This window comes from Buteo buteo, chromosome 10 (assembly GCF_964188355.1).
Source record: "Buteo buteo chromosome 10, bButBut1.hap1.1, whole genome shotgun sequence".
NCBI lineage: Eukaryota > Metazoa > Chordata > Aves > Accipitriformes > Accipitridae > Buteo > Buteo buteo.
The window spans coordinates 44,914,403-44,930,073 of NC_134180.1; the positions used below are offsets into that span (position 1 = coordinate 44,914,403).

The 15,671-nt window shown below is 37.8% G+C and overlaps 1 protein-coding gene across 3 annotated transcripts in view; it reads right to left on the reverse strand.

The window, feature by feature from the left end:
* Positions 1-15,671, reverse strand: part of SLC44A5 (solute carrier family 44 member 5) — a 106,962-nt gene that overhangs the window by 41,935 nt on the left and 49,356 nt on the right. For all 3 annotated transcript variants that reach the window (XM_075037396.1, XM_075037395.1, XM_075037394.1), the window contains exon 2: positions 8,656-8,704. In XM_075037396.1, coding sequence (XP_074893497.1) covers positions 8,656-8,704 — 49 coding nt within the window. The remainder of the gene's footprint in view (positions 1-8,655; positions 8,705-15,671) is intronic.

Consider the following 15,671-nt stretch of genomic DNA (forward strand, 5'->3'; position numbering starts at 1 on the left):
ACCTAATTTAATGCAACCAAAATATGCTCTAGAGAGAGGACAAAAAAACCCCCAACATATTATGGACAGCCGTACCTTCTTTTACAGACAAGCAATCGAAGAACAGCACTCTCCTGTCTGAAAACTGAGCCAGTGAGTAAACTGTGAATATTCAGTTGAATTACTGTCTTCTACTTATTGATCTGCATATTAAGTTCATGCAGGCAGAGGAGTGGAGATGTGGATGGCTAGACTGATTTTTCTCCAGTGCCTGAACTTGATCAGAGCAGGAGTGTAATTAACCTGAAGTACGACACGCCCAAGTGAGCAGAAGGTCAGTGCACACTTGGGGAGACCATCGACTCCAAGAGCTCCAGCTGAGGTGAGCAGTCCTCTCCTTCACAAGTCAACTTCACAAGCCCTTGTTTCTGAAGGTCCGTCGAAGCAAAATAGTTACCCTCTCACAGGCTTTTGCAAGTGTCACTGGTTAAGAAACAGTTGCAGCTAATCGTCTTGCCAGGATTTAATTAACAGAGGAGTGAGTTACTTGTAAAAGGGTGTGCTGCCTAGAGCCTCCTTATCTGAAGGATTTCAGTCGCTGTTGTTATTTACAATGTCCTGCTTATCTGACACAGTTTTGGTGAAGAACAGGTTGTATAACCTAAAGGTATATGAACTGTAACTGCCCCATTTGGGCAGGCTTATGTCCACAGAGACTGTCGGTGCTGGTGCTGCTCTGGGCTGTCCCACAGCTGTAGTAACAAACTGCTGCTGTTCTGACCTGATCCAAATCCTGTTCCGCTTTTCTGTGGCAGATGAGTGAGCAGTAATAACTCTAGGAAAGCTAAAGCATGCTTCAAGTTAAAGTAAAGGACTACCTTCATAAAACGAACGATGTTCATCTCTGCTTGCAAGTCCATGCAGGGAGCCAAGTGGATCCAAGCTGCATCTTGCCAGTAAAAGAAATCTTAGAATCCAAGCTCCCACTGACATACAGTCATTTTTAGCATCTACTATTCCTTCCATTTTCCAATCTATGTTTCCTCTTACAGAGACCTTTATTCTTTAGCATAAAGGAGATAAAGATGGCAGATCTTTTAAACAGTTGGAGGACTTGAAAAATGTTTCCAGGTGTGAAAAAGAATGAAAAATCCTCTGCACTTCTCTAGAGAGACACAGTTTTAACATCTCACTGAAAAAAAATTTCAGTGGGGCCAAGGTGGTCCAGGATTCAAGGTCAATATGACAGTAATCTAAGAAAGGACAACTGCTTAAAGTAGAAGCGATGCTAAAACAGTGCTGCTCGTTTTCCCAGCGTCTGTTCAGAAGCAGTTCTGACACTGCTGAAGCTTGGCTCTCACCCCATCAGAGCCGTTTTTAAGAGGTACAATATTTAATTCAAGATGTCTCAGGAGAAATATGGCACCATAAATTCTTTAATTACAACTCCTATAGTCCCAAAAACCTCTTCCAGTCCGATTCTCACAGGTCTTGTCTTATGATACCTAAATGCAATTAAAGGTTACACCCATTTGTGCTAAAGCTTCCTTTGCAGAGCCACCATGAACAAGTACCCATAAACAGTTTACTAGAATGCAGGATTTTCTGTTCTTTGTAATACACAAACTTCTGTACAGCACCTAGTAAAACTCACTGTTGCCAAGTATTGCTGTTATATAAATATTTAAAAAATATATAAGTAGTACATAAATACTCTTTTGGGTGGCTTCAGAAAATTTTGAAACAGTTCATACAGACTAATTGTTCTTCCTACAAAATAATTGCTTATCTTACTAGATACTACGGGCGAAACCCTGGATCCATTTAACGTCATTGTTAGCTCAAGTAGCTCACTTTCAGTGAGATCATAATATTACCTCATAAATACAAGGCTCCACAGGAGAGGAAAAAAAAAAAGTAAAACATCTTAAATGAATGAATTAAAATAACTCTATAAAGATACAAAGTTATACTGTGAAGATTCTGTGAGTTTCCAAAGTCGCAGGAACTGGAACGATGGGAATTGCCTCTTCCTAAACAGGAGATATTGGAAGCCTTTGCTTATTACTGAAATCCAATCAGAAATTATCCAGCCACACTTTGACTGAAAACAGATTTGATACGAATTTTTTCAAACTAACAAGGCGATCTATTATGGCAAATCTGCTTTTTCAGTTTGTTTCAGGCTAATGCGGTAGAGCAAAATCACTCAGGAGACTGAACTGTTAAACTGAACCCTAAGGAAGATGGATTAATGGAAATAGGATTATGAGAATAGGAACTGAGAAGACTGCTTATCATACAGGCTCTATAATCTTTCTTACAGATAGTGCTATCATACTTTTATATAATAATTATGTGTAAACATTCAAAGATAAATGAGAAAAAGCACTTTACAATTCTTATGGTATAGATGACAAAAACATTAAAAATCCTTTTGCTAATAGCCAGTATTGGAAATTTTGATGGGTTTTGGTACTTTTTAGATAACTAAGTTCCATAATCTGAACCAAAACACAATGAGTCTATGTATTTGAACACAGGAGTTTCCATAGAGATAAATTGCTGATAAAACCATTAGATTTATCACTTTCAGGTGACGCAATAAAAGACCTTAATTTGGTTAAGTGCACAGTTCAGGCTCCCACATCACGTTTTACTGCTTACTGCTGTGATTTAGTTAGTTTATGGAGCCTGATTTGCTTTCCACTGTCTCTCAGAAACATACTGGCTTCTTGGCTTATCTTGCTGTGTTACACGTGGCAGTGCATGTAAACAATACTTTGTGCATGTGTAATGGCATCCTAACAAATAAATGAATGCAAAGATAAAATCATCTGCACACAGTATTAGTGCATAAAAGCCATTTATTCACTGACAGTTCATGCACTTTATCTTTAATGACTGACTAGAACCTCTCTCTGTTTGGCAGTTTCGTGCCCAATCTGTCACAAATGCAATTTCACTCAAGATGCTGCACTAGCAAGAAACTACGACATTTATTAGTTAAACAGCACTAGCAGTATATTAGCACCTACAAATAGTCTTGAGCCCAGCACTGTGCAACCACAGAGCAAAACGACACTCAAGATGTTCACAGTGTGAGTTTCAGTTTACCACTTTCAACTCTGCTGACACATTAAGGTGACCACTGATGTTCTCACCCCTGAGTTCCTCCTCCCTGCTTGACTAACAGCTTGTGTTTTGAAACTTCCCTAAATCATGTTGTGTCAAGGTGATGTTATACTATGCCATATAATGCCATGAATACCTCTGAAGACCCCGCTCTTCACTGAGGCTGAACTGAGAAGCAAGATCTGCTGTACAAATGGATATTTCTATCAGCACAGTGACATTGAGGGTATCATCCTGCACAGCTGAATAAATGTGCACGGCACCCATAAACTAAATGTTTGCAGAGAAAGTCCCTTTCAAAATCCCCTATGAATTGCCACTTCTACTGTGGAGGCTAAAACCGCACAGAAAAAGGTATTTAGAGAAGTTTTCACCACAAGCTGTTTTCCATCACCTTAAATTCTGCATTTTCTTAATGAGTATGACTGATCTGCAGTGACCTGCATGGATTTTCTAAGTTGATATGTCTTAGTTACAGGCACCATGCTTAAAGAAGTATTGTTTAGTTTTGGAAAACTCAAAATTTCGATATCTGCAAATGAGCAACACCTGTAGACACTGTATGCCCCAAACCAGAAACATGAAACAAGAACTCAAAGAAAAATGTAGGCTTCCCCACTCATATTAGTGAGTGCATGGCACATTATGTTGATATAGACAACAACATGTAATAAAACATATATGGACCAATAAAACACCAGTAGCAAGAAAAATAATTTTATATTCTACCAACATTTATCTATGGTAGACTCTTAGCGTAGCCTAAGTAACATCTTTAGCAGGCTATTTAGTTTAAAAAGCACAAGGGAGACTTTAAATGTCAAAATTGTTTATTTCAATATTGCCCACAGTAACAAGTGATGTACCATGTAGGTATCTATGAGTGACACCTTATGTTTGAGAGAAGGTGAAATTTGTATTTCTAGTTAAGGTCAGGAATTTTTCTTAGTTTTTTTCAAACTCTTAAAGAAGATAGCTAAACGGTCATAGAAATTTACTGATACTTAATTTGTGTGAGAACCCATAAACTTCATTTTCTAATCACAAAGGAAAAGGTGATCTTTGTCTTAACAAGAACACTGAACTTCTAGAAAGATGTTGAACAATTAAAGATAGTCCAGGAGGTGTCAGGAGTTTTTAAAACATAACAAGAAAAAAAATTTACAATGTGTCTAACCAGCAAGAGGAATATGAGAAAACCCCAAGAAACTACATAGAGGAGGGAGGAAAATAACAAGGGGCAAGGGAAAGAGTTAGGACAAATTCCATGAAATAGGTGATAAGTCAGATGTGTGATTTACCAATTTGATTTTGCCAAAGCAGTTTAGAAAAATATGCTGATAGTATTGACTGTATAAATTCCCTTACTGGAATTTAGAGAAAATCTAAATGGAGAAACACAGTTCATTTTATACCCAAAGTAGTATAATTGCATTAAGAAAAAGGAGAAGCTTGTTTTCCCACCTGTATGATGGTACCTGACTGATTTATCCACAAACATATTTAAGGTATCTTATGATGACGTTGGTGGAAGAAATGCTGTTTTACTCTTAAGAAGTGTAATATATTCTATCTAAATTCCTTATGAATCCTTAACTTGACAAGCCTTCTCCACAACCTTCCCCGCTTCATCCCCCATTGGCATGAAGTACTGAGACCATTCAACAGAGCCGCCCTCTCATGTGACAAATTTCAATGCCAATGGGAGAGAGAGACAGACAGACAGCTTCAGGGTTGTGACACTAGACAAGTGTTCATACATTTGGAAACTGAGAGCTGCCCAACTTACTCAGTTCTTCGGAATGAACCTCTGGGGGCAGGGAAAGATGGCTTGGAGGAAATTTCTGCCTTTGAGGAATCAGAGACAGTTTACTCTCAAAATACGATGTGCTAGATTGTGTCTCATACAAATTCTGTTAAAGTGATCATCAGATCTGGTGTGAGGAAGGTATACATCTCCAGCTCAGACTGACAGGGAACTCCAGGAGTTTCTATTTTCCTCTAGAAAGTTGTCTACCAAAACTCCTGCTACATCATTTTGAGCTGAGAAATTGCAGAGCTACTGCTTCAACCTGTAAGGTTATTCACTCGGTGGATACAACATATAAAACCTTACAAGTATTTTCCAGTAGTAATGCACATAGATGAACACTTAATAACATCCCTAAACTACCACTTAAATTCATTCCTATACACAGTGCATACAAAGTCTCACTGGCAGTATCATAAAGATACTTCACAAATTAGGATCAACTACCTAAACAAACATTTTCATTTATTTCTAAAATTATTAGCTTTCAGAAAGGAAAAGAAGAAATACATCTTGCATAGATGAGAACAGTGTGTGTGTGTTCAAGTGAGAGTACCACAAGGCTGCAGTGTTCTTCTCTGTCATAAATTTTCTGCTGAGAAAGATAAAACTGATAAATAACTTGTGGTTCTCTAATTTATTCTTCTCACTAAGGATAGTAAATGCTAGTTTAGAACTTATTCTCTATGTTACACTTACATCTGGGAAAACACTGATGAATTGCCCATGATTTCTTAGATGCTTTCTGAGCAATTTCACCTACTTGTAAACTACTGAACCTTATAAGTGGTAACAGACATGCTTTCATCTGCAGCACTGGCTATTAACTGAAGTCAAGCCAGATTGTTCTGGCAGCAGGCTTTGTAACAAAGAAGTATCTTTCAGAACTACTTTTAGGTTTGATACAATCCACTTGTTTGATACAATCCACATATTTCCACTGTATGCTAACATTTCTATGGAGAACAGAAGTAGACAGTCTTGAAGGGCGCAGAATGAGAATGGAAAAAACTGAAAGGACTGCAGTATGTAGTCATACCAATAAAAGACATCATCTTGATATCATAATTTTGGATTTTCATGAGATGGCTGCTCAGAGTCAATCAACCCAGCCATTGCATTTTAATTTTTTTTAATAAAAAGATATTTGCATGAAATATACCAAACTCCATACAACCCTCTTGAGAATGATGGTACTATCAAAGCACTGTACACATTGCCTTGTTGAACACTCCTTTTACCCACCATTGTTCAACACTTCAACCACTGGCAACAGCTCTGTTCTATTAAAAAAATGTCCTATGAAGACAGGCTGAGAGAGTTCAGCCTGGAGAAGAGAAGGCTCTGGGGAGACCTTAGAGCAGCCTTCCAGTTACCTAAAGGGGTCCTACAAGAAAGCAGGAGAGGGACTTTTTACAAGGGCATGTAGTGATAGGACAAGAGGTAATGGCTTTAAACTGAAAGAGGGTAGATTTAGATTAGATGTAAGGAAGAAGTTCTTCACTGTGAGGGTGGTGAGGCCCTGGAACAGATTGCCCAGGGATGTTGTGGATGCCACATCCCTGGAAGTGTTCAAGGCCAGGTTGGATGGGGCTTTGGGCAACCTGGCTAGTGGAAGGTGTCCCTCCCCATGGCAGGGGGGTTGAAACTAGATGATCTTTAAGGTCCCTTCCAACCCAAACCATTCTATGATTCTATGATAACTGAATCTCCTTGCAAAGGATCCATCTGACAAAAATTGTGGGAGTAATCCATTCTTTAATAGACATTAATACACCATTATTAAGACTTGGCTTTCTGTTTCTCAGTTTTTCAGGCTTTTAGTGGTTTAGGGAATAGCTTGGTGCTCAACAACTTCAAAACAGAATTTCTACTCTACAGCACATCAAAAAATGCATGAGCTTCAGCACTCACGATGACTGGACATGACCTTTTGAGCTGTCTCTGCACCTTTCAATGCACATATGTACAATTTGCAGTCTATCTCCTAGAAACCCATCCTCTCCATTTTTCAAAAACAAAGACAAACTTCTTCCCTGATCAATGAAAACTGACAATGAAATCAAGAGCAGGACAAATTATTTTATCAGCAGAAAGCAAAGATAAGTGTTTCCCCACCCACACTGTACACAGAGTTATGCCAGTTATGGCAAGGCATACAAACAGCTCTGTCCCTATCCACATATCCATTACTAGCACTCATTTGTCTAAACAAAAATGTAAGCTTTCAGCTTCCTAGTATCTCTTCTCCTACAGAAAAGTGGGAAGCCCCAAAGTCAGAAACAAATGCAGGGAAGATGCCCATTTTCCTCCCGTTGAACTCTTTGGAATATCTTCTGAGAAGGCATTTTGTTCATAGGAACTATATAGTCTTTATTTGCTTGAAAGAGTGTGGTTTCTTAATCACTTAATCTTAGTAATTGGAAAAATTAATTAAAAAAAACCCAGTTCACTCACTGTCTTTAAAAAGATTGAATAATAATCTTAAACTACTTCAAGGGCATGTCTGTAGTGTATTGCACAGTGCTGCCCTGATGACCCCAAAGGTCAGGCAAGTCATTTGGGTATCTTGCAGAAATGGTATGTTGAATCTAAATGCAAGTGCACCTCATTGCAAAGGATGCTCAATAAGCATCAATGCAGCTTTCACTGTCTTATGGTCTACTGTACAATGAAGCCATAACCTTAATGTTTAGGGAACTGGTCTTTTTTATATTGTTTCCAACAATACTATCTCACTAAAGCATTATAAAATGCACTAAACATATGTGGTGTAGTGGTGTTGCATTGTATTCATTTGTTTGTGGTTTTAAGAAGCTGCTGTGGCATGTACAATTAGAATAGCACATATATATACCTGGAATTGCAGAAGCTGTCACAGCAACTACACAGGTCCAACAGCAAGCCACAGTGCAAAAACAGTTTTTACTAACTTTATCACGCAGTAACAGTAAAAATAAGAGAAGTCTTCCTAGCATTCCACCACCAGAGTTTCACCACTCATGCACGTGAGGGAAAGGCACAATAATAGACTGCTCAAAAATACCATTAAATTGCAATATTTTAGGATCCAACTCTGCAGACCACAGCCTCATAGGTAGTCTCATTTCAGAGACACTCTTCACACATGTAAAAACTGTTCACTCAAGTAAGGGTTTCAGGGCTGAGTGACTCCAGCAGCTAGCCACATCACTGACAGTACTTTACTGCTGTCACTGTTCAAGCACTGCTGGTTTTCTGCCTGGGATTTAGCCTGCTGGCCAGCCACAGCACAAATGTAATGGTGCACACCCAGGCCATACTCTGGAGAAAACTAAATAAGTCCCTTCATGAGGTGACTACAGGAGCAGGAAAACCAGCTCCAAACTGAATAATAGAGCATGTCAGGGTTCCAGTCCTGTGCTGTACGGAAACAAGACAGACTGCATCGCACGGCCATGGCACCCCAGAACATAACACCACCTCAAATGGTCCTACTTATATCAGCACAAGGTAAGATAGCAGGTACTAGACAATATGAGGCATACAAAATTGGCATTCAAATTGAAAGAACTTAAAGAGTTCACAGTTAAATATTCCCCAGTAATCATACAATCTCAAGGGTAGTAAGCATTGTCTTCTGGATTTAAAAGAATTGCTAAATCAAATTCACAAGTTTTGTTAACAAAATTTTTTATCCCCTGTTCACTGGAAAACCAAAAGAATTAAATAGAATGAGTTGAGATATTTACCTGTTATGAATAGGTCCTCTGAACTTTGGGTCAAATTTCCTTGGTTCACCTGCATTTAAAATAAAACAGTATAAAAATATGTCCTTATTTAAAACAAATTCTATAGAGAGGGGGGTGTTAACAGCAGTCTTTGAAGAACATCTTCCATATACTCCTATTTAATCAGTTCTGTTAAAATAATTTCATGCAGGCAGTATCAGTAATTCACCAATACGATTATATAGTTTTTGTAGATGAGATCAAAGCCTTTTTCTTCTAGCCCAAAAACTTTGAGGGCCTCACATTTACCACATGATAAATTACCTTTAATGTACATCCTATCACTACACCTATGCACAGTGTTCACAGTAGAAAGTTGCTGATACTTGAGAGACAAGGATTATGTCTCACAGTCACATGCTAAGTGTGTTTGGCAGCAAGTGAGTGAACCTACCCCTCTGGAGCTATAGGGTAAGCCCTTCTGATTTTTCTCTAAAAGAACAGTTTGGAGTCATGTCTGTACTTAATGTTATACTTACAGTCTTGCAGAGTTATTCTTACTTCCCACTGCTTTGGTTAAAGGACTTCATAGACATAGAGTTGCAGGTTTGCCGTTTTTGCATGGGGCTTAGGAGATGACAAAGCATGGCTGGAGGCTGCAGAAATTCAGTGCTGACCTTGCTCTACACTACCTTGCACAGGTAGTGAAACTGCACCAGCTTCTCCAAAGCCGGAGATGAGGTACAGCACCACAAAGCAGGCGGAAGAGCACATGTTTCAAATACCTTCTCTAACTCTCAAGTGGATGCACCCATCACATACCCCAGTGTATGAAGCAGAGCAGGTTTTAAAGTTGGTTATACACATATTCGTGAACATGGTTGTTGCTTTATATGAATCTCAGAATGACTAGAAGGTCAAGTCAGGTCCCTCCTAGAAACAGTCAGTAACATCTGGCCAGAGTTTACAGATGAAAGGAAACAAACGTGCTACATTTTCTTCATGTGGCTATCCTGGTTAGCATAGTTCCAATTGATTCACCCTACGCATAAGCAAACTATATTAAGAAGCTGCCAAATACTAACCCACCAATCTGTGCTTCAAATGTGGACTTGAATAAGATGAATTACAGTATTATTATGTATTACAGTATTATTATGATTTCACTTGGGAAAGTGTAACAAAAATTTATGGTAGAATTTAAATTTTCAAGTTTCAAGCTACTGTATGAAGAGAAAGAAGCAGTCCTTCAATCAACAGACCAGGATTTGGTTTTTTCCTTTTGAAGCTAGGTATTCAGCTTTATGGGATTTTTTTTTTTAAGGTCAGTAATTATGGAGTTTTACTGAACCAAACTTTGTGCAATGAAAAATTCTTCATTCAAATATCAACACTACAATACAAATTACTGTTTCAGAGTGCTTTCTCACTGCTTCCTTAAGGATCTCCTGAATATACCTGGTATTAAAGGGTGTTACCAGCCTAAGCTTTCCCCTGCCTTCAGAAAAAATACTTATTTTCTTCAATTAGAGAAGAACTTAGCAACTTCTCAAAAGCAAAATTTACTTATTAACTAAATGCCAGACTTTGTTCTTGGTTTATATCAGAAAAACCTTATCAAAATACACACAGACCAGTACAATAAACACAGCAGATAATAAAATTCTATTTGCCCTTCATCTGAGGTGTTCAGGTCCCCCTTACCAAGCTCCTGAAACAAATATATTTTAACACAGAAGAGTTTGGGAAAGCTAAAACTTCGGAAGAGTGATGTGTGACAGCAATGCTGGGGAGTGGAAGATACAAGTTATGCTGTTACACAGGTACTATGGGAACCCACCATGGTCCAGAAAGCAAGTGTACCATACACAATACCTAATGCTGGGCCAAAACCTGTATTTTGAAGAACCTTTTTGTACAGCAATTTCTACAAAGTAAGTATTTCTACAAAATAATTTATCTCCAGAACAATTCACATTCTGTAACATTGCTCCCTATTAACAAGTTCTGACCATAAGGCACACTGAAGTGAACCTTTGTTCATTGCTCACACAGGACCCAAATTTAGCATGTAAGAACAGCCATATCAGATCACAAGAAAGATGCACTGAACCCACACCTTGTATCTAGCAAGGGGCCATAGTGAATACCTGAGGAGAAACACAAAATCAAGGCAAACATAGTGGTATTTCCCTAAAATTGAGATTTCAGAGATTTGCAACTGCACTTTTCTGAACCAAAGGAAGTGACTTTGTATGTAATAGTTGTGGGTGAATTTCTTTCTCATTTATTTCATAAATCCCTATTTAACTTGTGTACACTTTAACAATCTGCAATGCCCTACATCACAGAATACTACAGGTTAATGAAACATTGAAGTACTACCTCCTTTTGTCTGTTTTAAGCTTGCCATCAGTCAGCTCATACCTGTATGGCAGCATGGTATGCTACTAATAGGTTTACAGGTTATTATATTCCTCTTTACTTGACTATCTTCAAGGGTCCCAGTCTGTTCAATTGTTTCTCATATGTAAGCCATTCCATACTTTTGGTCATGCTTATATTCCTTTTCTCTACCTTTTTCAGTGATACTACATACTACTGGAAAAGGAAGGGCCAGAACTGCACAGAATATTCACCATAAATATTGGCTGTGTGTCCTGGTTTGGGCTGGGATAGAGTTAATTTTCTTTGTAGTTGCTGGTATAGCGTTGTTTTGGGTTCAGTATGAGAAGAATGTTGATAACACACTGGTGTTTTCAGTTGTTGCCAAGTAATGTTTAGACTAAGTCAAGGATTTTTCAGCTTCTCATGCCCAGCCAGCAAGAAGGCTGGAGGGGCACAAGAAGCTGGGAGGGAGGACAGCCAGCAAAGCTGACCCAAACTGGCCAAAGGGATATTCCATACCATGTGACATCATGCCCAGTATATAAGCTGGGGGGACTTGGCCTGGGTGGGGGGGGAGCTCAGGAACTAAGTGGGCACCAGTTGGTGGGTGGTGAGCAATTGTATTGTGCATCACTTGTTTTGTATATTCCAATTCTTTTATTATTATTATTATTATTGTTGTAATTTTATTATTGTTGTTATTATCATTACTAGTTTCTTCCTTTCTGTTCTACTAAACTGTTCTTATCTCAACCCATGAGTTTTACCTTTTCCTTCTGATTCTCTCCCCCATCCCACTGGGGGCGGGGGGGGTGGGGGGTGGTGGCGTGAGTGAGCAGCTGCATCGTACTTAGTTACTGGCTGGGGTTAAACCACGATACTGTGATTTATACAATCATATAATGACTTTTTCTATTTGATCTCAGTCCATTCCTAATAATTCTTTCTTACAGTCTACTTGGTTTTGGGGGCAAACACTTTCACTGAATCATCCATTAAGACCCGAAGTTCTCACTCTTTAATGTTAGTAATTAGCTCAATCCCACTACTGGAGGAACCCATTCTCCACAGATACTCAATATTTTCCTTAAAAACTTGAACAATGAAGTAGAATGAACACTTTGAAACTGTGCAGGTGACTGGTGTTAAAATACTTCTGGAGACAGAATCAAAGGGATTTTGATAAACAATTTAACAATTCAAAGTTATTTTCATAAACTGAAGAAAGTTATAAAGACAAACTCCATTCACAAATCCATACAGAATACTTGCTTTCAACAACACGGATGAGAAGAACCCTGAAGGATTACAGCAGACTGCAAACAGCCAATGAGTCAGTTAAGCGATTCTTCGCAAAAAAAAGCATAGCTCATTCAAGAAGTGAGAGCATGACTGGTGAAGTCACTGTTCCTTGTGCTTGGGACATGTAAGGCCTCATCTGAAAAACTATTTCTAGATCATGGCCCTAGAATTTCAGATGACACAGAAAAACTGGAGACAGTAGAAAGACTGATTAAAAAGAAGACACTAAGAGGTTTACAAAAAGCAGTAAATTAATGCAAACTTCAATGACTGTGATTAAGAAAAGTAGCACAAAATAATGGTCTTCAAATACCATATAAAAGAGAGAGTAATCAGTTGTTCTCAGCGTCCTCTATCAGAGAGAGAAGCTAACTTCATTTACAGCAAAGATGGTTTTAGATTAGGCATCAGGAAACCTTTCAGAACACATGGGCAGTTACACACTGGAATAGATTTTCCAAGCATACTTCTGAAGTTTCCTCACCCTAAGCTTTTAAGAATGGATTAGACAAATACCTGTTGGGAAGAGAATAGAAAAATGTACCATGTCTCAGCACAGAGGCAGCCAAATGGATCTCCTGAAGTCCATCTAGCCCCACATTGCTGTAATTGTCTGGTTACGGGCAGCTAAGACCTAGCATGCCCCAAATGTATTTTTACGTGTTTGCCCATTTTTATCTTTTCTCACACACATTGTTTACTTTCCAGAGAGAAAGGAGTGATTTCTGATCTCCTTGGTATGGCAACAAGCTAGATTTTCAAAAACACAATAGACTTTCAGCAGGGAAGCCATACACTTGTATTTTGCTTATAGATGTTTCTCCAGTCAGTCTGTGTTGTACTGAGAAAGTCTGTTGACAGGGTTAATCTCCTGAGCTTCCAGAATCTCTCTATTAAGCAGAATGGTTTTATAATGTAACCAGTTGGGCAAGATGTAATATGTTTCCACAAGTGGCCTCCTTTCCATAATAAGATCATTATTAACAGAGTGTCTATCATTGTAAATAGCTGAAGTTTTGTTATTTATGTCATACCTGTGTGCTTCTGAAATGAAACAAAGAAAATGTGTATCAAAAGATACACGTATTTATGGAGCATATTCAAGTGTAGTAGGTGAACTCCACAATACTGCTACAATAAAAACTAAAATCCACTAACTAATAGGCAAGAAAATAAAAACAAAGCACTCCAGAAGATGAACTCTGATTCAAATGGAGACTTTCATCTCCATCAGGCAAGAAGAGGGATACTGTGAGATAGTAACAGCAGTAAAATTATTGCAGTAGTGCAAACTTCTTCCAAGAATTGTTCCTCACAGCCAGCAGTCAGTATGCTTATCGTGGCATGGTGCAGAGCAATACTGCTCAAATTGTCTTCCTCTGTCACTTAGCTCTTGAAATAAATCCATTACAAAATATGGCAGTTTACATAGGAAAAGGTAACTATATTCTAAGTTAAAAATACACTAAAATTCACTGACAGAAGTAGTCTGTAGCATCACTGGAATATTCCTTACCAAAACATATGACACAGCAACTGTGATCATAGTTTCATGGAACAACAAAGAAAAAGAAAAATGCTGTTTGTTTCATTCTCATTTTTCTAAATTAGATAACAAATTCCCAAAATTAATTACTACCATTCTTTAAAAATTGAGAAGATTCTTTGGGGGTGAGGTGGGAATTATTTATGTTATTAGTATTCACATAGCTCCTGGCAAATGCAAACCACTTCCTTAGCTATAAAAGCCCAAATGTATTTAGAAAGCAAATTCCAAGCTTTAGGAGTTTGGTAGGCATAAGGAAGAAAGCAGTGGTTCGGGATAACGATTATCATTTTTTGGCTAAGATTAAAAACTGAGATGATATTCACTCTTTGCAGATGAGACAGATCTATTTCACAGGCTGCTTTGTAAGAGGAAACTTTTGTAGGTTGAATTACAGTATCATTACAAGAAATATTTCACAAGATATTTCATTTACCAATTCTGACTCCAAACAGCATATGAATTAAATTGTTGCACTTTATCACTGTAATAATTTTAAAAAGCAAATCTAAATTTCTTATCTAAAATAAAAATTGACTATATATATATATATATATAAAGTTTACCTTTAATCTGCAATTTAAATAAACTTGCAAATGTCATGCTGGAAAAAAATTAGGATATTGCTAATAATTAAAGAAGTTACAGAATACCATTTGCGGCTAGATGCAAGCCTATTAAAATCAGTTGAAGTAACGCAATTGAAATAAATGAGATTTAGATGAGGTGCTTACGAATTGTCACAAGAAAGCAGGTAAATTACCGTGTTTTCCATAGTAGTTTTCTTCATCTCTATCCATGTTATTGTACCTGGATCATTTTAGCAAGCTGTCTGTGTGAGATATTAACTAGTGTTGCTAGCACACTTTCCCCAGCAAGCACAGATACACAAAAATAATATTTCAATAGATTTTATAATAAAGCTGAGCGTCATGGACTTCTCCAATCAGAATGGAAATTCACAAAGTAGGCAGGCCTTTCTGTGAATAGAAAGTTATCACTCAGTGCCTTGCCCACCTACTCCAAGCCAGTCTGATAGTATAAATGAAGAGGAATGACTCTTACCAGCTTGTACTAACATACAATGTATAAGCAGAAAGGCAAATGTCTGCACCTGAATACCATTTGTAAAATAATCTTGTGGAAGACAATACAACCGAAAAAAATTACTGATGATTTGCTAACTGAGAATAAGGTATCATACTGTCAGTAATTACTGTGTTTTTGTAGCCTGTGCTACTGTGAGTGAAAATAGTCTTTACATGTCACAGCTGGCCAAATATTTCTTCCTCTCTACACATGACTAGCTCCCCCAAAGTACAAGTCATGCAAGTAGGAAAAACAAGATTTACTCTGACACATTTAAGTCTAAAATCTAAACTGTCTGCTGTATATCAAATTTTCATTCTTGTCAAGTGAAACATTTATCTGTAGAAGTAGTCATAATTTACTAAATTATTTTCTTAACAAAATGTACATTTTGTATTTCTGCATAGCACAAAAGTGCAGAACAGTAGTTCGTGCTACAAAGTCTTAGCATTGTTACTTTAGATACTGTAATGCCTATATAGTGAAAGGAAGTACAAGGCATTATAGGTGGTACGTGAATCTGAAAGCCTGAAGCCATTTAAAAAGAAAAAAAAAAGGTAGCAACCTCTCCTTTTAGCCACAAAGGAAGAGAATTCCCATGTGGTGATCCTGACCAGTGTAAAACTTCCCTTCTCTGTGGAATATGATTAAAACACCAATTGTAGAATTCTGTAATGAGAAATATGTACACTTGTATATGCATTTCTACATT